Source organism: Anarhichas minor, unplaced genomic scaffold (assembly GCF_050575085.1).
Source record: "Anarhichas minor isolate MPS153535 unplaced genomic scaffold, ASM5057508v1 ptg000074l, whole genome shotgun sequence".
NCBI lineage: Eukaryota > Metazoa > Chordata > Actinopteri > Perciformes > Anarhichadidae > Anarhichas > Anarhichas minor.
The window spans coordinates 4,917,758-4,941,531 of NW_027466520.1; the positions used below are offsets into that span (position 1 = coordinate 4,917,758).

General features: G+C 41.1%; 4 protein-coding genes across 4 annotated transcripts; 1 reads left to right on the forward strand and 3 right to left on the reverse strand.

The window, feature by feature from the left end:
* Positions 1-3,140: 3,140 nt before the first annotated feature.
* sox32 (SRY-box transcription factor 32) lies at positions 3,141-4,389 on the reverse strand. The gene is made up of 2 exons (XM_076080775.1): positions 4,083-4,389; positions 3,141-3,814 (listed from the first exon to the last, which is right to left on the reverse strand). The coding sequence occupies exons 1-2, from the start codon at positions 4,387-4,389 to the stop codon at positions 3,141-3,143; spliced, it is 981 nt and encodes a 326-aa protein (XP_075936890.1).
* A 6,858-nt stretch (positions 4,390-11,247) lies between these two features.
* On the reverse strand, positions 11,248-13,422 carry mrpl15 (mitochondrial ribosomal protein L15). Its single transcript, XM_076080281.1, has 5 exons — positions 13,271-13,422; positions 12,949-13,106; positions 12,254-12,419; positions 11,792-11,915; positions 11,248-11,698 (listed from the first exon to the last, which is right to left on the reverse strand). Exons 1-5 carry the CDS (start codon positions 13,373-13,375, stop codon positions 11,361-11,363), a joined length of 891 nt encoding a protein of 296 aa, XP_075936396.1. The 5' UTR covers positions 13,376-13,422; the 3' UTR covers positions 11,248-11,360.
* Positions 13,423-13,908: 486 nt separating this feature from the next.
* On the forward strand, positions 13,909-17,364 carry lypla1 (lysophospholipase 1). Its single transcript, XM_076080395.1, has 9 exons — positions 13,909-14,206; positions 14,346-14,377; positions 14,495-14,560; positions 14,760-14,807; positions 14,895-14,965; positions 15,086-15,159; positions 16,286-16,387; positions 16,667-16,843; positions 16,941-17,364. The coding sequence occupies exons 1-9, from the start codon at positions 14,138-14,140 to the stop codon at positions 16,998-17,000; spliced, it is 699 nt and encodes a 232-aa protein (XP_075936510.1). The 5' UTR covers positions 13,909-14,137; the 3' UTR covers positions 17,001-17,364.
* A 1,425-nt stretch (positions 17,365-18,789) lies between these two features.
* Positions 18,790-22,372, reverse strand: LOC142937632 (regulator of G-protein signaling 20-like). The gene is made up of 4 exons (XM_076080662.1): positions 22,215-22,372; positions 20,277-20,360; positions 19,949-20,183; positions 18,790-18,978 (listed from the first exon to the last, which is right to left on the reverse strand). Exons 1-4 carry the CDS (start codon positions 22,370-22,372, stop codon positions 18,790-18,792), a joined length of 666 nt encoding a protein of 221 aa, XP_075936777.1.
* Between the last annotated feature and the right edge of the window lie 1,402 nt (positions 22,373-23,774).

Consider the following 23,774-nt stretch of genomic DNA (forward strand, 5'->3'; position numbering starts at 1 on the left):
CACAAAATCTCAAAGATGTTACAGGTAAGAGAGCTCAAATCTATTTTTAGGTTTAATATAAACTCCAGATATTTGGCCTGTCGATATTGGACAAACAGAGTTGGCATATTTACATATTTAATCTCTAACGAGGAAAGTATTTTATGGTTGAGGAATCTGAATTCCAGCGTGTTGGACATGTTGAGATTCCTCACATTCCTCACAGGTGATAACATCAAACATGCCTCTGTGAGCTTTCCAGCACATTTCTGACAGAATAAAAGTATTTATTTCTATTTATATTCCAGTTCCACCTCTTCCAGATTCACTTTTCAGTTGTTTTATATGATTTAACAAACCAGAAGCTTATAAAAAACACAGCCTTGTAAATATTTGACAAAGATATCTGATTTGTCCAGCTGTCATTTCCATCGCTGTTTATTGTTGATGATATTTTCACCTGAAACACTGATACCATCCCATTGTTTTTCCTTCAGGAAGTTCCTGCAACTGGTCATTAATTGTTGCTGAGGGGGCCGACGTTTAAGAAAAACAACGAGTTGAACAAACAGCTTTGAGTTCAAGTTGCTCAAAAGAGGGAAAAGAAGGACCGATAGCACATAAAGCGGTAATACTTGTTTATTATCGAGTGTATTCAACATTATTACTTTGCATCGGAGCACATTTCTGCATTCCACACTGCAGTGTGTTTTGTAATATTGTCATGGGAATTGAACTGACGTCAGATTTCTTCCGCTCATTCAGGTGGCGTTGGATTGCAGCAGGTCTTCACTTTCCTAATCAGCTCTTCTGCTCTCTCCTCCGACGAAGGTCATCCTTCCCTCAGCCGTCCATTTCCTCCCGACAACTCCACATCGGATTTCCATCACTGACTCATTTCCAAACGCTGCTGCCGTCTGTCTTTTCGCTTGGTGGAACACGTTTTAAGTTGTGATATCTTACTGACAAATAAATACCTCAACTTGACTCATCTCTGGCACTCGGTGGAAGAGAGTTAGGCCCAAAAAAAAAATCCCAAAAGTGCACTGCTGTCTTCAGGTGTCTTCCTTCAAAGAGGTTAACAGCAGGAAAATAACTCTTTGCATGGTGGAGTTTTGATTTAGTTTAGTTTCAGAATCTTAAATGAGCATAGTAGTGAAAGTGTATACTGACAAAAACTGTCCGTTAATGGTGAAGGTTATATTTCTGACAGTATTTTCCAAATATATCAGTTGAAATTAACATATCAGCATCATGTCCGGACAATATTTAGATGTTTTCAATGAAAGTAGAGTCATTAATGAGGTAAATCCAGAGTGATACTTGTAATATTTGCTATGATTGTGAAAGAAAAGACAGATTTAAGCACAATAACAGATGTGGAAACTTCACTCTGATCACTGGATATGGTGCAATTTCTGCCTCCAGACTGTGTAAGTTTTCTTGTGTTTGAAGTCAGCAATGATTTGTAATTAAAGAGGCGTCACCACCTAAAAAAAAAACAGTTGATCAGATACTATCAGACTGCTTCTTTTATCTAACCATTAGTTATTTCTATTTTATATGTTTATCTTTTATCTGCCAAAGGACTGTGAAAAAATTCATCCTGTACACACTTTACAAAGTACAACAGATCGACAATGTGCAGGATTTTTTTGTTCATTCATTTATCTTAAAAAACGTTTCATATTTTTGTTGTATGTAAGTTTGGGTTTCATTGCTCTTGTCCATAAAAAGAGATAAATAAAATAAAAAGTATTTTAATTCCCTTCAATGGAAACAGATCAAATTTCTAAATGTGTACTTTTGCTGTATATCTGATTCGAGAAAGATTAAATGTTTTTTTTAAATACTTTTTACTGTGTGTGAGCATTAAAGGGTTTCGTCGTTGCAACACCTGACATCTTGGACGATCTGGATCTTACATCCGTCTGACTTCGACCTCGTGGCTCTGACACAGAAAACACAGGGCAGGGAAGTAAACATTTTCCTAAATGAGTAAACATTTGGCAGCCAGAGTCGAACGAGTTTGGAGATATGTGGATTTTGGGGCATATTTTTAGAGCCTTTGTGAGATGTTTTAAAATGAAACAGGAAGTTGGGAAGTTTATGCCCCTGGCGCCCACCCTGCTTCCCTCTGTGAGCCAAGAAAGACATGAGGATGGAGATAAAACTGTGTGTCAACAGTTTGGCTTCTGCCAAAGGGTGGGTAGTATAGCTACGACATTGTTCAATGAAACAGATATTTAAAGTTGTTCGCAGTCCTCTTAAAGGGGAACTCCACACGTTATACACATCAAGATCAGATGAGGAGTCAAAACATTCTCACACCAATGCGTCACATAACACAGCTTTGTCAGTGGGAATATACACTTCAAACTATGGCGCTCTGTGTAACCCTCTCGCGTCAGTTTTGGACGTGTGTGGTGGCGTGTTACATGCATAGTGTCTTTTCAAAATAAACTTCTGTCTTCACAGGAAGTAAGATTTAGGCAACAAAACCACTTAAGTAGGTTGAGGGAAAAGAGCATGCTTGAAGGAGTGACAAACTAGTCACATGACTAACGACTGACGTGATAGAAATGTCAGTTTATTTTTTGTTCTCATGGGACACAAACGGCGTCCTGTGTTTGTTTGAACTATCTACCTTACAACCATAAAGTACACAGAATAAAATAAATAAATGGCAAGATACATGACGTTGTCAGGATGAGTTATCTCAGAGTACAAACTTTTACTTATCAGAAAGTTGACATATGCATGGAGGGTCTAACAAAACATGAAGTTGCATTATGGGAAGTGTATTATCCAGTGTTTTTGCAGTGTTGACCCATTTAATTAAGGGACCAAAAGTCATTATACTTTGTCTCAACTTTATGAAAAGTGAAATGAACAATCATTGCACTAGCCTTTTAACACCATAATGAAAAATAATAGTTATATTTTAAGTGTTTGTGTCAGTTGATCTTACCTTTTTCTTGTATTTAGAAATATTAATAAAAACATGAACATTGTAAGTTGAATTGGTTATTTATTTATTTATTTATTATAATTACATTGGAAGACAGTACAGTACTCATTTAACACTATAAACACCTCCAGCAGTCATTATCAAATGACACACTGAGATAATATAAATAAATACACCATGTTTAGTACTTTCATGAGACAGAGCGTCCCTCTCTGTGGCTGCTCTGGTAGCTGCTGGGGTCCACTGACTCAGGCCTGTGAGGGCTCGGGCCCATGTACTGTTCGAACTCGCTGCGGTCCAGATCGTACAGCATGTCCAGCTGAACCTGTTCCAGGTAAAACTCTAAGGAGGGCCCGGCAGGGCCCAGCAGGCCCCCGTAAACCCTGCTGGACTCCCCCTGATCCACATGGGGACCTGCAGCGTTGGAGAAGCCGCGCTGCATGTGTACACGCTGACTGCCATAATACACCTGGTGCTCTGCAGGGTACGCAGGAGGGTTTGGGTACACCACGGGCTTATTTGATGAGACGTACACTGCTGTTGTTGTTGGAGTGTGTGGGTAGCTGCTGCGCAAAGGGGGGAAGTTAGCCGGGGAGTTTGTGAAAGCAGTGCTGCTTCGGTAGGATTGCTGCTGGTTCTGGAGCAGGTAGGTGAGGTTATAAGGCACGGGGAAGCCAGAGCTGCAGAGCGAGGGGTGAGAAACCTCTGCAGCCTGGTGTTGTTTGGAGCTCTTCTTCAGCTGCCTCCTCCTGCGGGGCCGGTACTTGTAGTTGGGGTAGTCGATGGTGTGCTGGACTCTCAGACGCTCTGCTTCCTGCATGTATGGACGCTTCTCAACCAGAGACATGGCCTTCCAAGTTTTTCCTGCAGAAACACATAGGGTTAATGATCTGCATATTGGTTTATCAAAAGTGACTTAAATGTGAATCAACATTTTATTATCTTATAAGACCCATTTAAAGCCCATTTATAAACCCATTTATATTGTCGTTGTTTTCCCCATATAAGAACAAACATTAAACATTTCTAATATGTTTATGAAGGAACACTTTAATATTCCATAGGGTCACTTTAACTTTAGCAACCACTGGACTTATCAATCACATTTTCAAGCGGTTAATCAATTTCTTACCAAGTATTTTGCTCAGATCCGTGTTCTCCAGGTCTGGGTTAAGCTGCGCTAGCCGCCGACGCTCCTCTTTGGTCCAGATGATGAAGGCGTTCAGGGGCCTCCTGACTCTCTGCTGCTTCGACGCAGACTTGGCCTCGGGGCTGGCGCAGCTGGAGTCCGAGTTCACGGACAGCGGGCTGGAGGGCCCTGAACTCGGGGAGCGCACCTCGGTCATCTGCTCCCCGTCGACGGAGCCCGAGTCTTCGCCCTCGAACATGGCGCTGTTTGCGCAAAGCTGGAAAGCAGCGGGGTCGTGGCCGAAATGCATGTTTACAGATGGTGATGATGTTGTGGCTCTGCTGCAGGCCACTGTCATCCTCCTGGTGGTGCACCGTGACGGATATATGCGGGAGCTCCACCAATGGGAGGCCTGGAGGAGTGGATTTAAGGTGTGAATTCCAGGTGTTTTCTCGGGTCGGTGATAGGCCCATCTGACGCCCCAATCAACCATCCCACGAAACTTAAGAAGTAAAAGAGACTTGAGTCTGTAATAAAACTCAATGTGGCTTTCATATAACAAAAGATCAACGTTTAACGCTTGGATCAATCTAGAAGAGCCACAAAGCAATCAGAGCTATCCATCAAAGATAAAGTGTTGAACCCGATCACATCGTTTCCCTCTTTATGAGACACATGGAAAATAAAGCACGTCATAAAGTAAACTGATGATAGTTGGACTGAGTTTTTTTAAGTTAAAAATAATTCTGTTTATGCCTCTGTAGAAGTCTGGCATATGGTTTGTTTTATCCTCCTTTAATCACCAATAATCCATATGTTTGACTGCTCCTATATCTTTGCATACATATTAAAAGTCGCTGACATGAGGGTCTTGCGTTTTAATTCGAGAAAAATAGAAATGTTCCTTGATTCACTTATTAAAACCATATTAGGGAAAATCAAATGACACCTTTGCACATCGGAGAGATGGAATCTAATCAATAGGTCCTGAGAGGCAGCAGGGTATAGAGGTGAACATCAAAGTGTCCAGGAGGACGGGCTGGTTACTAATTACATTGTGGCTCTCAGCTCTTATCGCCCATCCACTGTCTCTATCGAAGTACATTTTACAGGACTGAAACAAACATGATCAAGGAGTGTTTATTACACGATTACCGCTGACCAATATTTGCTCGGCACAAAAACTAGGTGTGTACAAAGGGGCGTGATGAGCTCACAGGACATCAAACAACCAAAATAGCTGCATTTCGTCTCTGATATTTATTCATTTAAATAAAAAAAGATGGGGAAAACATACTGAAATAGACTGAGTGACTTCACCAGAGAAGCGAGACAAAGTGTATTGAAATCAGTCAAAACTCCAGCAGAGATTCAGACTCACAGAAACTGCAACAGGATGGCTGCAGCTTTTACCCTTTCAGCCTTTCATTTATATACCTGCAGCAATTCTTTTGTCAGTTTTTCCCCAGTGTATATGATATTTAAAAATAATACAGCATGAAAAAACTTTAAATTATCGTATGTATATTGTAAATAAACACTGTTAATCACTCTTAAATACACACACTTGTTGTGAATTATTCATAGGACTATTAGTTAATGTAGTGCAAAAATATCGGAATAAACTAGTTTCCAAGCACTATAAATACTTACTTATAAATAATGGCTTCATTGTGGTGGCAAAAAGCATAAGACATAAGGATAAAGTAGGCAATACTATGAAGTCACTATTAAATACTACAATGACGTTGTTACTGAAAAAGCACTGAACAGAATATTGTAGAATTATTAGCCATAAAAACTAATAATGATAATTCTGTTTATCCCCATTAATGTTCTCTCCGAAAACCCCCTAATGCGTGTGATCCCACTTTAGTATATTAGGATGTCATTACAGGTGCTTGCTTCCTCTGCGGTTTCAATGAATATCTGTCTTTGAGACTGCTGACTAACATTACACAGACAATAGTCCCCATTATGGTGACAGCGGCGACGTTAAATCTGCAATACACGGTCCCACAGTAATACCTGCACCTTGCAGACGAGTCACTTATGCAGCTCCTTTAAATTGTAAATACAGTGTGTATTATGGTTTAGAGCAGAGAGGTAATACACAAGGAAAAACAGGACTGGTTTGGGTTTTTTTTTGCTGGAGAAAACTTGCAGAAAACATCTGAGTCTATACATTAAAGGCTTCTATACTGTTAAATTATGACATATTAACTTATGCAAACTTTTATATTCTGGGAATCTTCCTTAGTTTTAACCCTGCATGAGAATTACATCAGGCCTAATGGAGCTTGATATCTTAATCAAAAGACCCGATCAATACTGTGATATTGGCACATTCAATAACAGAAGGGATATAAAGACAACTGTGCTCTTTGACAACTGGACTTACACCTTTCTGTATCAGTCGAAACTGATAAAGAGGCACCTGGCTTTGAGAGGAAGATAACATCAAAACAAATCAGAAAATCATTGCAAACCTAAAAACAATGATTTTTTAAAAGCTATATTTAAACAGAATGATTCATTTGAATGAACCACGTGTGTGTATAGTTTGTTGGTATTTGGTGGAGGGAGAGGGGCGCTCGTTTTCTTCACAGCTTGTCAGAATTAGAGGTTGAATCCACATCCGCGGTGTTGAACGGGACGCACGCGCCAACGCGCTGTGAAAAGCACTAATGGATTTAATCAATTAGCTTGAACGACTCAGCGTGAATACAATAACGTTAGTTTCGGCTGAGCTTCTCTGTGGATTGAGTGTGGAATTAAAGCTTGAAGACGTCGTCAAATTATTTTGTACATTCATTTACCACCAGGACGTTTAAATAACATGATTTGGCTGTACAGTGAATTAAGTTTGATTGGGTATTAGGCCACATTGAATAACAGAGTTTATTTTCTCGACTGAGGAGTGAAAATAAAAACCTTTAGTTTTTTTATTTTTTACTTCATACATTGTGACGTCACGTTGGTGGGAGGGGCAAACATCAAACAGGAAGTTGACCCTGCAAAACATGAGGTGAGGAAAAGGACATTTCATAAGGTCATAAAATTAACAAATCAAATATAATCCACAAAGCTTTGATGGAAACATGAACGTGATGTACTACGGCAACAAAATGGGTAAAAATGTGTTGATATGATGTTTCTATTTTTGGAATTAGGTTGTTTAGGTGGTTGGGACAGTGTTAAAAGGCTTCGCTAGTGAACACAAATATCCAACTTGTTGTAAAGAACCATTGTGCTCTGGTTTCCAAACGCTTCATGTGCGTGGATTCCTAATCAACCACAAAAAAAATTCAAAAACAGTCCCACTCATCCGTAATTCACCCTATTAAAAGAAGACAAAAACATGTAATCTGCCCTTTATTCTGGCCCTGTTGATGAATCCTAATCTATAAGGTGACTGTAGGGTATCATTGCATTGTCTCACAGCCAAACAAGCAGAATGGGCACAATGCTTTCTGGATAGGGATTGTTCTCCGTGGCCTTCTGATCACAATGTGCCATTGTATTGGACAGAAGTCATATATGGGACACTCCTCTCCGTCTTCACTTTGGATCCGTGATGGCGAAGCGGGCACAGGTAGAGCCGAAGACCTGCAGGAGTTCGTGACAGTTTAGCAGGATTTACAAAGCGGGGCCCGTCGTGGATTCTCTGGATGATGCTCGGGGTTGGATATTAGCTGGATTTGGAGCACTTATTTATAGTCTGATATGATTTGTAGACGAAAAGGATGGTTTCCTGAACACATTGTCTCTGTGCGGACCATAGCTTTCTTTGTGAGTGAAGCCACAACAGCTGCTGATCTCTTGACTCCTCTCTTTTTATGGATATTTGAGGATTTGCTGACCTGAAGACATCCATCCAAAGAACAAAACCACAGGAGCGTGAAGCAGGAGGCCTGTGTCTTGACCTCTGGTAATGAAGCACTGTATTCCTAACTGTCCTCAGTGCCATCCCACCGACTTTCCTTACAGTGGCTCATTCATAAAGCGCTGCATTGTTTCATAGCTGGAAGGTGTGAAATGGGCTATAATGACCGTGATCTTCGCGGCGAGGGACTGTATTGCATTGTGTTGTATTGTGTGGGCACAGCAGGGCAGCATCAAGATACACTCTGTCAAGACTCACACACCATTCTATGCAGTGGTGTCCCCCCCCCCCGCTCCCACCTCCACGTCTTAATCACGTGTTTGAGCAGATTCAACAGTAGACTAAGGGCTGGGTCGGGTCCTGAGTGCTAGCCTCCACACTCCCCGTGTAAACAGCGCCCTGCCCGGCCGGCCCTATACGTCAGGCCAGCTGAGAGGATTACATGCCCCCCTGGTGTAGACAGGCTTAATGTAGCCTCATTAGCAGAACACAATGATGCCCCCACCTCTGAGATAACAGGCCTGGCTCAGCCAGACTTCAAACACAGACTCAAACCTACAATGTGCAGGGTGCAAAGCCAAAAGAGCAAACCTGAGTACTGAGGATTTGCACATTTGCACCGGTTTTATCCAGCTCACATCATTTAAGGATTCAAACGATTAGTTTATCGACCACTGATCAATAGGTACTACTTCCGGTGTCTCACAATGTCAGGATTTACTGCTTTTTCTTTGTCTTAGATGTTTGTAAATTCATTTTATTTGTGTTTTGGACGGTGATTCGGATAAAACAATCAATTTTAAGACGTCACTTTTTAGTTTTTTTAAATGCAAAAGCTCAAACAAGCCAACGTCAAACATGACTGCAAAAAAAGGAAGAACTGAGATAAATAAATTAACCATAATAAATATAAAAAAAGAAGTTAGAAATAAGAAAATGAGATAAAGTGTTAAAGTTACTTAGAACACATTTCTAGGGAGTCAAAGTACTTTTAATTACTTTTTAATATTAATATATTCTAAGATTTAACAGAGACGGCGTATTCATTGCTTTTGTATTTTCTGCATTTTTTTACAGCAAACAATTAAATAATTAATCTTAAAAAACAATCGACGGACTAACTGATAATGAAAATAATCATTAGCTGCAGTTTGAAAATCTAATTAAATATCAGAATTATTATTTAGCCGATAAATGACTAATGTGCACTTACTGTTGATATACCAAGAAAACATCCATCGAATCTTCAGTCTGGCTCTTCAATTGCAGTCACACTGGTCTCTAATCGTATTGCATTTGTCTATCATGCAGACTGGCTAATGAGGCAAAGCTCCACTCGTGCCGAAAAAAAGTGCTATTCTTTGTAAATTAGGAACCGTATTGTTCTGATAAGAGTCTTATCTGAGGAATTGAATGAGTCTTCCAGTTCTTTTATCGTCCAGACAGCTGAGCTTTGGATGTTACTGGCTTTGTGCCACTGCAGGCCGTTTATTATACATTATATTATATATTTACATCCATGTTTCTGGACACAAAGTCCCCCTGCAGTATTTGTGTAAATCTGACCTTGATGCAGGCCAATGCGTCTCTCCTCTGCAGACAGAAGAAACGACGGCTGCATTTAGCTGTAATTAGCCCTCATTTATTAACTGGAACTAGACTGAGACCTGTGAGACACCGTGATATCTGTGTCTGTCTTAAACGGCTCATTCACGGCAGCAGATAACCAAAACAATCCGGGCTGCTCAGCTCAGCTCCTGCAGCAATGCTTGGATGTTTAATTAAATAGTGTGAACTGGTTAGACTCAGACATTAGATTATTTGGAGCAGAAACCAGAGCCCTAAAACAGACAAACAAATCTTTTTAGCCAAAGTGAATGGCTGTTTTCTGTGTAATTGGGGGAGAAAACACTTGATTGGATTTCTTTATTCTTTCAAGCAAACCCTCTGCAGCCACACATTTCACAGACTTGATGTTTGTGCTCGCTCGTTTTCTCTCTTTTTGCTCGTCTGAGACTTGATACAAATTCAAAAGGATCTGTTGCTTTGAAGATAAGCGCTGTAGTTCTGCCATAAACAATGATTGTGCTGTTTCTTTCCTGTGGCGTGATTTATTTAAAGTATTATGCTGTAAGGATTTGGGCTGGTTTTCCTGGCAGGGCCGGCTGTGTACGTATCCACTACTTGTGTAGTTTATTGGGTACTTGAGATTCAGGAAAAACACTCAGGGAACCACAAGCAAAGTCATCAAAGTGTAACCTTTGTGTCTTATGGTAACACATGACACGTACAGATACGGTAAGAAACCCACCTAAAAGGCTTCATTTGTATTATTGTATTAAAAACAATTAAAGAATTATATTTAACTCAGTTTGGTGCATCATATTTTCTTGTCACTTTATTTGTATTCTTATAATATTAATTGAGACCTGCCTTCCAGTAACTAACATGGCAGAGGGGACTTTGTATAGAAACACAATGCTTGCGGTCTTGCACACACGCACACACAAACATATGCTTCCTTTGATAAAGTGTTTTTAAACCAGCAGAAACTCGATGGCAGCGTCCCTTAAGACAATATCTGCGTAAAATACTAAGTTATTTATAGTGAGTGTGCCATTTTGACTTCAAAAAACAAACATTAGCGTAATGGAGAGTTCGAGCACAAGAGAACAATTATACAGCCCAAACCTACGAGCGTATATATTCTGGTACACGCAGGGTGTTTAGTGCCAGAGTGTCGATTGCAATATCTCAAACATCTTAATGAGATTCTGCTTCACAATAACTTGGCTGTCATTTTTAAATCTCAGCAAAAGAAGACTTGAAATATGTACATTTTGGGATAAATATCAAGATTAAGTCACTGCAATTTCCTTTAGATCTCAAAGCATAAACATTTTTTTTTTCATGGCACTTTTATGTCCGAGGCATAACGGGGTTAAAGTTGTATGTATGCGTTTGTCTGTGATTGTACTCCAAGAGGATGGAGTGAGATCTTTTGAACGTCCACACCAGGATACAGCTGCATATGACTAATTTAAAACCCCCCCTACTACGGCCTAGGCAACCCATTTCACAAGTAACACACATCGCCAGGCATCTGTTTCCTGTTTTCATTCTTTGAGTTATCTTATTTTCCTTATTTCCCCCTCACCTGTTACAGTTCACGTTCCTTCCATCATGCTGCACGGGCCAGTTGTGCTTTGACACGAGGCCGTCAGATGTCAGAAATACTCGTACGTCATAAATATACCTTTTAAAATATAGGACACCAAACACTTCTTTCTTAAACAGTTTTTAATATAAACAGAAAACATGTCCAAGACTATCATCCAAAAATCAGATTTTTTCCATGAGATACTGTACATAAAGATATATTTTACATCTCCCACCTATGACCTGTAATATTTCAGGAGTTTCTCATCAGTTGGTTTCAGGATCTTCTTCTCTGGCATGCTAACGACCCATCCTGGAGAGAGGCCAAAGAAGATCTGTCGAACATCCTTCCTCATGGAGAGCATGTGATACAGTTCATCCTTTGAAATGTCTGGCAAAATATATCCATACTTCTGTGCCAGGGCGAGCCGGGCCTGCTGGATTTTCTCCGGGTCTGCCAAGTAACCCCGGTTTTCAGCATCTCTGTAATACGGGACCATGTCCTCCCCGGGTAACATTCGCTTTGGGATAGGCTGCCCGCGTAAGAAGAACGGGACGGGCTTGATGACGATCCCTGCGTAAAAGAGATTGTATTTATTATCTAAAAATAGACAAGATGAACATTATAATGTCAGTGAGGGTGTAAGACTGATCCGTCATTAGTTACCAAGACTTATAGGATCATAGAAACTGGTAGTGATGACCCCTCCGTTCTTCTCAATAGCAGCTACGACTCCTTCAGAAGCTCTCTGAACCTCAATGTTGATTTTTGCGGCAAAAATGTCGGCACCCTGGAACAGAGAAAGCACATGAAAGGAGCAACTTCTGGCAGAGCGGTGTGGAAAAAATACAAGAGGCCAAAAAAACAACATCTTGACCTGTGATAGAATGACAACGTTGTTATGTGGTGCCACCTACTGGCACAAGATGACCATCAAATGGCTCAGTGAGCAATGGAAGCAAAACCAGAGTGTCCAGAGTGTAATGAAGTTGTTCTTTCTCCACATCTATAGCTTGCCGTCAGCCTTAGGTATCTTTTTCAAAAGACACAACTAGAGATCTTTTAACTCTCGTTTCATTGATGCTACGGGTGAAAACGTCCATAATCAACAGCATGCTTTAAGCTTACCTCCTCAACGAGCTGGACTCCATAGTCCCTCTTCAGAGGCTGGACCGTCACTCCTCTGGCGTTGACCAGCTGGGTCAGGTCTATGGGCTGGGTCGGGTCGACTCGGCCCAGATCAATCAGGTACTGCAGCCGTTTCAATGACAGAGGCTGGTACTGTGGCCGCCGGCTGAGGAGGAGCACACAAACAGTGTTCAAAATTATTTGTGATCACCACAATCTGGTGCTCAGTTCAGCAAAAATGCTTTCAAAGGACAATACAAAAATCATCTGTGCAAAAACTACGCTGACTGAATTATTTACCAAAGCAACAGCGAAAACAAAATAATCGTTTGGGAAGGACCAATAAAGTGTCTTTGGGTGAAGGTGGCTTTCTTTCAACATAAGTGCATCAACATGTGTAGGGTTTGGTGTTTTGAACAGAGTTTTACCACCAGATATTGTGACAAATACCCAAATATAAGACTGAAACTAACTGAGGTAGTAGTAGAAGTTTAATTTAAGAAAGTCATCTAGTTGTGAGATGTTTGCACAAGTTTAACAGGGAATCATAAAGGCTATTTAGCATTTTAAATGACAACTTGTAATATATGATCTATTCGTTTGTATAACGTATAACAACAAAGACTGCATTTCTTTTGCAAAACACTCACTGGTTAGTTTAAAAGGTGGAGAACAGGGTGACAAGTTGTTTGTACCTGTGTCCTTCATTGTAGCCATATTTAGGGATTGCGAGATAAAACGGAGTCTGACCCCCTTCGAATCCCAGCCGAGGCCGGGTGCCTCTCTGTCGCTCTCCTTTGTGTCCTCGGCCGCTCCTGTTGCCACCATGCTGTCCTCTGCCCCGCCGCGTCACCTACAATCACAGAAACATTGTAGCTAATGTATCCATTCCATCAAAACAACAGACAGGATGTTAGCATTTGTCTCCACTGGCTAGCATAACGTGCTAACTAGCTCTGTCAGTTAGAATGGGCTGCAAAAAGATCGCTTTAATACAGATGCCACATTAAAACTTACCGGCTTTGTAGCTCCCGGTTCAGGCCGCAAGTTTGCTAAAGTTATCCGGGGCAGATTCTGCAAAGCGCTCAACGCTTTGCCACCAGTTTTTTTGGGGAAAGACATGTTTCTGTTGCTCACATGTCAAAGACAGCCAAACCAAGGACATGCAGGTCACGTGACCGAGGTGAGCGGAAGTACTTCTTCTTAGCTTGGATTTCAAAATAAAAGCACGACCATCAAAATGTACTATTTAAACGTTGAGCTGTGACGCATTATCGGTGATTGCCATTCAATATTAGTATCGTTAAGGTTAGCTAAGTAAATGTAATAACCGTTTAAACGTTTAATCGGTAAATAGAACAAATCAAAAAAACATTTTAACATTTAAAATCTGTGTCAAGGGTCACGACACAATATGCTACATGTTCAAACTACACATCTAATATCTATTTCGTAATGTAATACTTTTCTTGTTGCATAATCTCATTGTCTCTATTTCAGAGGTGTCGAAATGTACTTTGCCTTTGAGCCGCTATTCAAGCAGCGGTTATTGACATTTCAACCAACCAATCAGTGCTTTGCATCTGTGGAAAACCTCCGATGACGACCAATCAGGTAGGATGAGGGGGCGGGACTAAATAAAAAACGGTGTCAGTTCAGGTGGAGAGTAGTGTTATCCCGGCGGTGTATTATTTTACAACAAAATCCAACTTCTACAAAGAAATTCACGACTGCCAGAGGTAAATACGAGGGGGCGGTTCGTTGACCACCATCTTGGGTCGACATTCGTCTTTTTAACTGTCTGGTATTTGACAGCCAGAGTCGGGTTGACAGTTATTAGCTCACAGTAGCTAACTTGTCCCTACCCAGCTGCCTCAGCGCTGCATGTGCGGCAATAACATGTCAGTGCCTTTACCTGCCATTGTGCCTGCTGCCCGGAAAGCAACTGCGGCGGTGAGTTAACCAGACAACACTAGTTAACGGTCAGCTAGTTGAAGTTAAAACAAAAGTAAAACCAATAACTACACAGCTAAATAATAAACACTGCTGCTGACATGCAGACGCCTAAAACTCACCTGTGTGTTTTATACAGGTGATATTTCTGCATGGCCTTGGTGATACTGGGTAAGTTACAGGCAGACAGCTTATTTTTCTCCTTTGGTGCAACATAATTATCACCTGTCTCTCATATAGACAGTCTACTTTTATTTGAATTGCTTTGATTTTTGTCCAATATGACAGGCATGGCTGGGCAGAAGGTTTCGCAGGCATCAGGTTGCCACATGTGAAATACATCTGTCCACACGCGTAAGTATTCACAGCAGCTATAACATTACCCAGAGTGTCTGGGAAAAAGTCTGAAAGCACCTAATTTCAACACATATAGCATATCTTCCACTGTAATAGACATTAACGGTGTGAAATCTCTAAACTCAGTCGCTGCAACATCTGTATGTTTTGTGCAGTTAAGCCACATTTTGATTTAACGTCTCTTCATTGACTACAGTCCCACCATGCCTGTTTCTTTGAACATGAGAATGTCCATGCCTTCTTGGTGAGTATCGCAGTATTTGAACCCGTTTGAAGAGACTGCGGACCATCACAAATACAATGAGCCTCACGTGTTTTCCCTCACGTACAGGTTTGATATCTACGGCTTGAGCCCAGATGCAAGTGAAGATGAGGCTGGTATTAAAAGAGCGTCGGAGAACCGTACGTCCTTTTTAATTTAATCTTAACTCGTGATCGAGATGTGCTGCTGTTTTTGTGTGAGTTTGCATAAAGAGCTTGTGAGTCCGATTTGATTGTAAGCGTTATTTTATTTCCTCACAGTTAAAGCATTGATAGACCAAGAAGTGAAAAACGGAATACCGTCACACAGAATCCTCCTGGGTGGATTTTCACAGGTAAGTGTGCCTTGTATGCAAATGACTGGTTACATAACACTGTTTTTACAGTGAGTCAGTGCTTATGTATTTAATGTATTTGAATAACCAAATCCCAAAAGGTACACACGCGTTAAGTGCACTTCTCAAGGCACTCACTTCTCAAAAATATAAATGCATACGTTTGAAAAACTTTTACCAAGGCGTGCTTAGAATACATCTGAGGTCAAAAAAACGTGCTACTTTGGAGTGACGAAACTCAAAATGTGAAGGAATTACAGTGTAATGCTGATAGATGATTATGAGTGTGACTATTCATAAGCCTTCAGTAAGCACAAAAATCAGTAGGAGTTGTGTTGTAGGCAGCCGAAGAAAAGAGGAACACGTCTTCGTTTTATCTCCATCTAAATCCACAAGTGTCTGAAGTTGTTTAAAGTAAAACGCATGAATCAAACACAATTTATTAAGTAGGATTACGGGATTTGGCGGAAGTTGCGTGTAAGATTCAATCAACAACTTTTGGGGGAAAATGTTGTGAAATTTGCTTTCTGGTGGAGAGTTATGTGAGAGGAACATATTCTCATATTTGTCCGTTAGATATGAAGCTACAGCCAGTAGCTGGTTAGCTTAGCTTAGAAACACAGAAACATCCACCCACCTGCACCTCTAAAGCTCACTTCTCAACATGTTACATGTCGGTCGTACAAAAACCAAGGTGTTAAAAAATGACATTCCAACATTTTACAGGTGGGTTACGCATCGGACTGCTTCTTGGCAGACAACCAGAAGAGACTCCAGGAGGTCGCTGTGCGTGGTTCAATAAATAGATCTGCTACATAACCCTTTAATCCTTACTGTGAAGATCACAAGGTCAATACCAACAGTAGAACTTCAGAGATCTGTTAGTATCACTTTGGGCAGGTCCAGCTCTGCAGCAACACACAGTAGCAGCCATCTGTACGCTTAAATTAGTTCCAGAGAATAACAGTCAGGTCTGTTCTTGTTATGCAACAGGAATCTGAAATTACCTCCATTCTTTGCTGCCATGAAGCCAATTATTTTATGCTCTTTGTGTCTGTTGATGACAGAGATGGGAGATACGCAACGTAGGATTTTGTTTCCCAAAGTGTTGGTTTGTGTTTTCCAGGGCGGAGCGTTGTCTCTCTACACGGCTTTGACAACGCAGCAGAAGCTAGCTGGAGTAGTCGCTCTGAGCTGCTGGCTTCCTCTCCGCAGTTCCTTCCCTCAGGTAGACAACAAAAATACCTAATTTAGATTTTCAGTCTCTTAAATGCAAATTCTTCAGTGGTTCAGTAAATACTCAAGCAGAAGTTTACAGAAATTGTTCACTTGAAAGTTAAAATTCGTCTTCTTTGCTAGTTGAAATTGAATTTGAATTGCTTAATAATGTCCATAAAATGTGAACCATTCCTTTACTGGAATTGCACTAAAGGAATATCCTATTGCTAAATCCTAATCTGTCATATAACGAGATCATGTGAATAATCCTAATCTCTTCTATTCTCAGGCGTCTGCCAACAGTGTTAACAAGGACATGCACGTCCTCCAGTGCCACGGAGATGCCGACCCCCTGGTGCCGTTTGCGTTTGGCAGCCAGACGGCGGAGAAGATGAAAAGCCTCATCAATCCAAACAACATCACCTTCAAGTCGTACCGGGGTCTCCCTCACAGCGCCTGTCCAGAGGTCAGCGTCGGGGGGAAAAGTCCCATGTGACTCTGGGAGCTCTAGTTTCGTTCTGTGTTATATACCTGAGTTTTGCTTTATTCTGTATCTTGTGCAGGAAATGGTGGATGTGAAACGATTCATAGAGAAGCAGCTTCCTCCCATCAGCGATGTATGAACTCGGGAGCAGCCGCACAACCGCACAGCGCCACCGGGGTCCTTTTGGGCTCGACCCCGGCGAGACTCTAGGGGACACGAGGAACCACTGACTTACTTGACTATAAAACCACGCTGCTACTTATTAAAGCCAGACAGGACTGGACCTTCATGTACACCGGAGAAGCATAACGATAAACAATACTGTCTCCTGACCTGGAGCCACACACACCCCTCAGTGTTAGAGTAACAGTAGTTGCTTGATTGTAAAGCTGCTTGCCGTTGAGACAAGCCATTTCTTCCAGGAATCATATGTATTGGAATAACTAGGGCTATACTTTATGGTTTAATACCGACTATCTCACAATAAATGGCCTGTTGATTAATGCCCTTTTTTTTTATTAATGGAGCCTATGTGTAATAATGCTAAAACAAGTTATTAGTCGATAAATTTACTCATTTATTTAAAGCATTAAAACATTTGTTGCTTCCAGCTTCTGAAATTTTAAGTATTTGCTGATATTTTCTCTCTTTAAGGGTCCAGTATGTAAGATTTAAGGGGAAGTAGGTTTTCATGAGTAACTAGAAACTAAGAATTGTTGTGTTTTCGTTAGAAGGAGCCGTGTATCTACTTAAGGAGGAGGCTCTCTTCACGGAGCCGGCCGCCATGTTTCTACAGTAGCCCGGAAGAGACAAACTAAACACTGGCTCTAGGGAGGGCCATGCACGTTTTTGCGTCGGCCACCGTATCCCTCCTCCACGCTTGGCACACAGGAGAAGTTTCAGTTGGTTGCAATCTGCAACGTCACCACTAGATGCCGCTATATCCTACATACTGGGCCTTTTGAATTATTGTAAATATTATATTTTGGATTGTTGTTGGACAAAAGAAGAACAACTTAAAGACAACCAGCTGGGCTTTCGTGAGACGTGGTGGACATTTTTCACACATTTTCAGACAAAGAACATATGCAAAGAAAAGTGTACATTTTAAAGCAGCTTAATATGCAACGCACATAAGAAGCATTTAATATATAGAACCATGTGTTGAACACACAACAGCAAAAACAACATACTATTGTGCTTTATTTAATTTGTGAGAATTCCAATAACTATTTCACACAAATGTATTTTTAAATACACAAATATATCAGTGGTCACGGTCGTGTATTCAGTTTCCCCACATTTTGTTTGAATTAAATATAATATGACTAATATATCACAGTATTGAAACACAGACAAGATCTATTTCCGGGTACCAGCTCAACAAGTCGTAAAAACTTTTTATCTTTGAGAAGAGCTGAAAGCACCAACATGTGAGGTCATCGTCGCACCATTCATGTTAGACCCGTGGTGCTAGTGTAGAAGATCTTATTCCAAGGCACTTTCCTTCTTCTTAAGTTACCGTTAAATAAAACCTATTCGAGTCTACAAGAACTGGATATGCATTAAGGCTCACAATATACCTAAATACAAATGCAGTGCTCACAGATGCATGCTTTCCCTCATTAAACAAGGTAGAAAAGTACAATGTCAAGCGCTAGGGATTATATAAAAATATAGATATGCTTTCGAACAAGAGACCGATGCTGGATAGCGTTTGTTCTTGTCTGCTCCAAGTATTTTGGTAAGCTAATCATGGGTAAATAAACAGCAGTTGACAGCTGGATAAAGACCGGTTTTATGTAGTGTTCATTTTGCTGTCTGTCTTTCTCTAAATAGCAGGACTCCCAACAGGAACACGAGACTCCTTTTCGGGCGGGACGCATGCGCCATTTTTTGAAAAGCTAAAGTGTGCGGCAGTGGAGAGTCTATGGCTCGGGGGGAGGCTCCTCCAGGCTCTTCAGCAGATCTGTGTACGCAGATGAGTTGATGAAGCGGGGGTAGGAGTCTCTCTGCATCAGCGTGTAGATCTGCAGCTGAGCGTCGTCGAACGTGTGCGAGGTCGGCTCCAGCATGTTGCGGTTTATCACCTCTCGAACACGCGAGTCCAAACTGACCTGGAGAAGACGAGCAGGTGAAAGATGTAAATACACCAAATAGAGCTTCAATGATGAGTTGATCGACAGAAAACCAAAGGGCTCCTATACTTAAAAATAGGACAATTTTCTATTGTTATTTGGTCCCTCTTAAAAAAAGAAAAGTTATTTATATCAGATTGTAACTACACGGTTACCGTGGCCAAAAATAATTCACAAAAACTATTATTGCAACATCTGTAGAACATTTTTTTATGTTTTTTGGATAATGCTATCAGTCAAATTCATCTTTAAATCTGCTATCTGTTTGCTGTTGTTTGCACTGTTAACGATGTTAGCACCGTTAGCTGCTAGCCGCATGCTCAGCCGTTGCCATGTTGATAGGAGGAAATGCCTCGGTCATAGATAAGCTCTGAATTTGGAATTGATCATCTTTAACTTTTTTTCTCTCGCATTTTATCTCTATTTTTGTAAAATGATTTACACTCAAAATATAAATGTAGCAAGGTGGAGAGAAAGTATTTTATCTTAGAATTATTATGAACATATCTATTAACATATGAAGAATATTTTATTTTTAAATATTGGTTATCGTTAATACGATATAACGCGACCCCTCGTAGTGAAGTTCCTCTTTATTTGTTAAGAAATTAAGCGTTTTAGTCAATTTTAAAGCAAAAATGGCTCCTGCTGCTGCAGGTTTGTCATAATTGTCATATTGAATCGGTAAAAGAATAGTTTGCAACACGGCAAATAAGCATATTTCGCTAAATGTAGGATATCTTCAGGTTTTCAACTGATGGTTTGACAATTAACAAGCGATGTCGTCTTGTGTTCTGGGTTCTGTGAACTTTTTTCTCATTTCTAACATGTCGACAAAACAAATCCACACAAAGTGATTCATCAAGAAAATAACCATTATTTGCATGGTGATTGTTATCACTGATCAGAACTATAATCACTGCAGCCATAACATCATACAGCGGCTCACCTCTTTAGGAGAAAGGATTGAGATGAAGTCCTCGTATATCTGACGGACTTTCTCCTCCACCACGGTCCTGTTGGTCTCCTTTTTGAGCTCCTCGCAGGCGAGCCAGAACATCATGTTCTCCTCGCTGAACTCCGTCCGCAGGAACTGCCTGAAGCAGCCGCGACCCGCTGCACTTTTCATCACCTTTTCAAACGACATCGTCCAGCAGCGAGCGTCATCCAGAGTAGGCTTCGGGCTTAAAGATAAAAGAATTGTGGATGCATTGGTTCCCTGTTATTTAATTCTCTCAGTAAGGACGCACGGAAGGGTGGCGGTGTTCAGCCATTACCTTTCTTCACAATTAGTGATTCCCTCTGTTCTGCGCTCAAAAGTGGACCTCTGTATTGTCTCGTCCTCACTCCTAACAGTCAAACTGGAAGAAAAAAAACAAACGCAATGAGGCTTGTCATCCAGATTTGATGCAGCATGTTTCCTGGAGTTGTCGTCGCGGTGAGGTTGCCAGGAAGAAGACACCAGGAACTTGGAAAGAAGGCCAATTTAGGGCCAATTTCCCAAAATGTCAAACAACTTAACTGGAATTGAATAGTGTAGCCCAAATCATGAAAAACAGCCCCAGACCAACACTATATTCCTTCTGTTACATAACATTACATACAGTTGCTGTTGGCCTGTTATACCAGGTTAAAGGCACTGCATGGTGGTTGTACCACATGACAATGACCACCTACAGTAGATTCATGAGGATCTCCTGGGAACGTGAACGTTTGCGTAAATAGTAAAGTATCCCGTGGGGATCACCTGTGCGTAATTAAAATGTTTCCAACACCTGATGTAGCAGCTGGCTGGAGGCTTAATTGGTTCAGGTAAGAGTCCACTGTGAGCCATCCCATCTGGGAATGTGGCTGTTGTAGCTGTGCAACAGTCAGATGGAATTGCTACAGCCGTAGAGACAGAATGTCTTACTCCTCCCCAGTGGAGTGAATTAACGCGGCCACGTTTTGCACACAACAGGTTGGCCGTCCTCAAGACGAAGCACGAGTTTAACGGTCGATGATTCCAAAACAGATTAGAACCCCTGAGGCCTCCGTCCAATGAGATCCAGTGTGGGTCACAGGACCCCTGTGTTCCTGTTTTTCTGTGATGATGGTGTGGGCGATGGTGTTGTTGAATGGGTGGGAGGACGGAGGCAAAAAAGGAAGTCGTATCCACTATTGAGCTGCTGCTATTAAATGAGGCCTGAGAGAAAGGTCTTCGTGTTATAGAACGATGCAGTTTGCTGCTGTATCACGTTACATTTAGTGCGTCTCAAGTACATAATCTGTGATTTACCATCGGCCTTTCAAAAAAACAACAACAGACGGGTTGAAACCACGTTTCTGCCAAGAATTCCTCTGATTTTCTGTTTTCAGATACATGGTGTTTTGTTCTGCAACTAAAAATCTGTTGCGTTCACAATCGTGTTGCTTTGAAAAACAATAAATAATAATGTAACAAAATTAATTTGGAAGCTTCTCGCACTAAGCTGGAACCTGAATGCACCACACAGGCAGACGTCTGAACAACTCGCCTGTTGGAGCGCATGCGAATAAAGCAATAACAATTATTATTTGTGGCAAAAATACAACCGCTGAAGCAAGTGAAGCCCAGAAACATGCACTTCAATCTAAAGCAGAGGGGAACATGGTCCACAGTAACATTGTAGTGAGTATGAATAGCATGCATATAGCAGATGGATGAATACAGCTGAAAACAACAGTAGGCCCTTTAAAAAGCATTTGAATGCACAAAGTATGAAAAGCTTGACAGGAAATGAGTGCGTAAAACCAAAGATTTGCTTTTTTCTGTAAAGCATTTTGTATGATTGTATTATGTGACCGTAGCTCAGCTGACACTATTATGCATTGTGTAAGTGGAAGAGATAGAATTGTTAGTGATATTTTGAAGAATTACCAGATATTAAGACGTCATAACCTGCATATTTGTGGTTAAATGTCTGCTCCAGTTTTATACTATAGCCAGAATATATATGTTTTAATTTTCTAATCCATGCTATATTAAAAGGAAAAGTTTCAACTGATGTAACACTGTCTTTATTGTTACTTAGGGGAACTAAGGGCTGTAACTAATTATTATTTTCATTATAGATTATTCTGCAGAACGATCAATCGATTGTCTTGTCTAAAAAAATGCTAGATAATCATGAAAAAAAGGCCATTACTATTTTGAATGTCTTATTTTGTCCAGCGGAGCAGCGGAGTGTCATTACCAGGAGCAGCTACAGCAGCAGCACCAGCAGAAGCAGCAGGCGTTAGAGGCGTTGGTGGGGGTGTTCCCCATTCTGTTGCGCGCTTGGAGGACACTGGCAGCTGCTTCCTGATGAACCTGCATCTGTCTCTTACGCATCTCCACCCGCTCTGAGCCCATGAACTGCGAAGAGGAGAAGGCATGGAGACCAAAGTGAGAGGTTATTTTTCTTTTTTTTTTTACTGCAAGATTATTAGCGCATTGAGCTGGAGCATTGAACATGAGGCCAAAATCTGGATAAAGCAATGAAACATGATCAGCTTCATCCTGTTAATTATAGTGCTTACATTTGCTGAATTAAACAGCAGCAGAGGGAAACGTGTCTTGCGGAATGCACGACCGCCACATCGTCATGACGCGTGGGGTCAACGGTGCGATGCAACCTCAATAATCGGCATTAAACAATTCGCGTGGTGCGTTTAGGTGCAGATATCGCAATGCAAACGGCTCGAAATGTCCTACCGGTCTGTTGGATCATGCTGAATGCAACAACAAATAAAAACCCCACAACAGATTGTGATGAGCAACAACCGCCTTCATCTAGAGTCTCTCCTCCTCTCTCTCTCGGTGTGTGAGGGATGAGCAGTAGCCTAATGATAGCGACAAGGCGTTACTCTTGGAGCGCAGCAATCGCATCCATCAGTCGCATCCTCGGGAGGATACACACACACACACGCACATACACACACATGCATGATGGTCGATTCGAAGCAATCACCCTAAAGCCAGCAGCGTGCAGCCATTTATAGAAACATAATGACATTATTTGATCAGAAAAGCTGATAAATTTACAGTCAGGATTTTTTTTTCGAGTCAAAAAGCTGCACATCTGCAGATATTTACATGCATTTGATAAGCGATGTTATCATTTTAGTTCAGATCGCAACATGCACGAATCGTAAATGAATGCTATTTATTGCTTGCTGGAATATCCACATAAAGATGCTTCAGCTTCACAGGATCCTGACATGTATATCCGCCTTATTTCCCCCCGAAAAAGATATGCACCAACACGAATGGTTGTGGTTTACAAAAGTGAAATATAAAGATCTACTCACTGTGTCACCATGAATGCCAGAATACAGGTGATTATTTTGGCTCGATCACATCCGTCTGCCTCGACTTGACTCGAACTGGTTGCTGTCCTCTCCGCGCATGCGTTTCGTGCAAGTGTGAAAAGATTTTTCTGCGCGCCGTGCATTAACGGCCAGAACACAATGTGCGATGTCTGTTACAGCAATGGCTTCTCCGGGACAGACCGAGGCTGCACAGTTCACATTTATATGTTATTTTATTCATTACTCATCTGTAATAAACTTCCTGATACGGGGATCACTTCTAGCGAAGACATGTATTATATTCCTCTTTCTTCCTGCGGAACTAAACCCCCCCATGATAGATAATTTGTAAAACGGCATAAAAATAGAAGGATTTATAAATATTGCAAGGGAAATGTGTGACTCCTGACTGTCCAGCTGTCAGTTTGAAGATGTATTCCTCTTAAACGAGTGGATATGTGTAG

What these genes read in the sequence shown, in the direction of transcription:
- sox32 (XM_076080775.1), bottom strand. Translation starts at nt 4,389, where the DNA reads ATGCATTTCGGCCACGACCCCGCTGCTTTCCAGCTTTGCGCAAACAGC. An exon ending in GGATCTGAGCAAAATACTTG is followed by an intron (nt 3,815 to 4,082) that starts GTAAGAAATTGA and finishes GTGTTTCTGCAG; the next exon opens with GAAAAACTTGGAAGGCCATG.
- mrpl15 (XM_076080281.1), bottom strand. Translation starts at nt 13,375, where the DNA reads ATGTCTTTCCCCAAAAAAACTGGTGGCAAAGCGTTGAGCGCTTTGCAG. An exon ending in AACCGGGAGCTACAAAGCCG is followed by an intron (nt 13,107 to 13,270) that starts GTAAGTTTTAAT and finishes CTGTGATTGTAG; the next exon opens with GTGACGCGGCGGGGCAGAGG. An exon ending in CTATGATCCTATAAGTCTTG is followed by an intron (nt 11,699 to 11,791) that starts GTAACTAATGAC and finishes TCTTTTACGCAG; the next exon opens with GGATCGTCATCAAGCCCGTC.
- lypla1 (XM_076080395.1), top strand. Translation starts at nt 14,138, where the DNA reads ATGTGCGGCAATAACATGTCAGTGCCTTTACCTGCCATTGTGCCTGCT. An exon ending in CCCGGAAAGCAACTGCGGCG is followed by an intron (nt 14,207 to 14,345) that starts GTGAGTTAACCA and finishes TGTTTTATACAG; the next exon opens with GTGATATTTCTGCATGGCCT. An exon ending in TAAAAGAGCGTCGGAGAACC is followed by an intron (nt 14,966 to 15,085) that starts GTACGTCCTTTT and finishes ATTTCCTCACAG; the next exon opens with TTAAAGCATTGATAGACCAA.
- LOC142937632 (XM_076080662.1), bottom strand. Translation starts at nt 22,372, where the DNA reads ATGGGCTCAGAGCGGGTGGAGATGCGTAAGAGACAGATGCAGGTTCAT. An exon ending in ATCACTAATTGTGAAGAAAG is followed by an intron (nt 20,184 to 20,276) that starts GTAATGGCTGAA and finishes TTTATCTTTAAG; the next exon opens with CCCGAAGCCTACTCTGGATG. An exon ending in CAATCCTTTCTCCTAAAGAG is followed by an intron (nt 18,979 to 19,948) that starts GTGAGCCGCTGT and finishes CGTCTTCTCCAG; the next exon opens with GTCAGTTTGGACTCGCGTGT.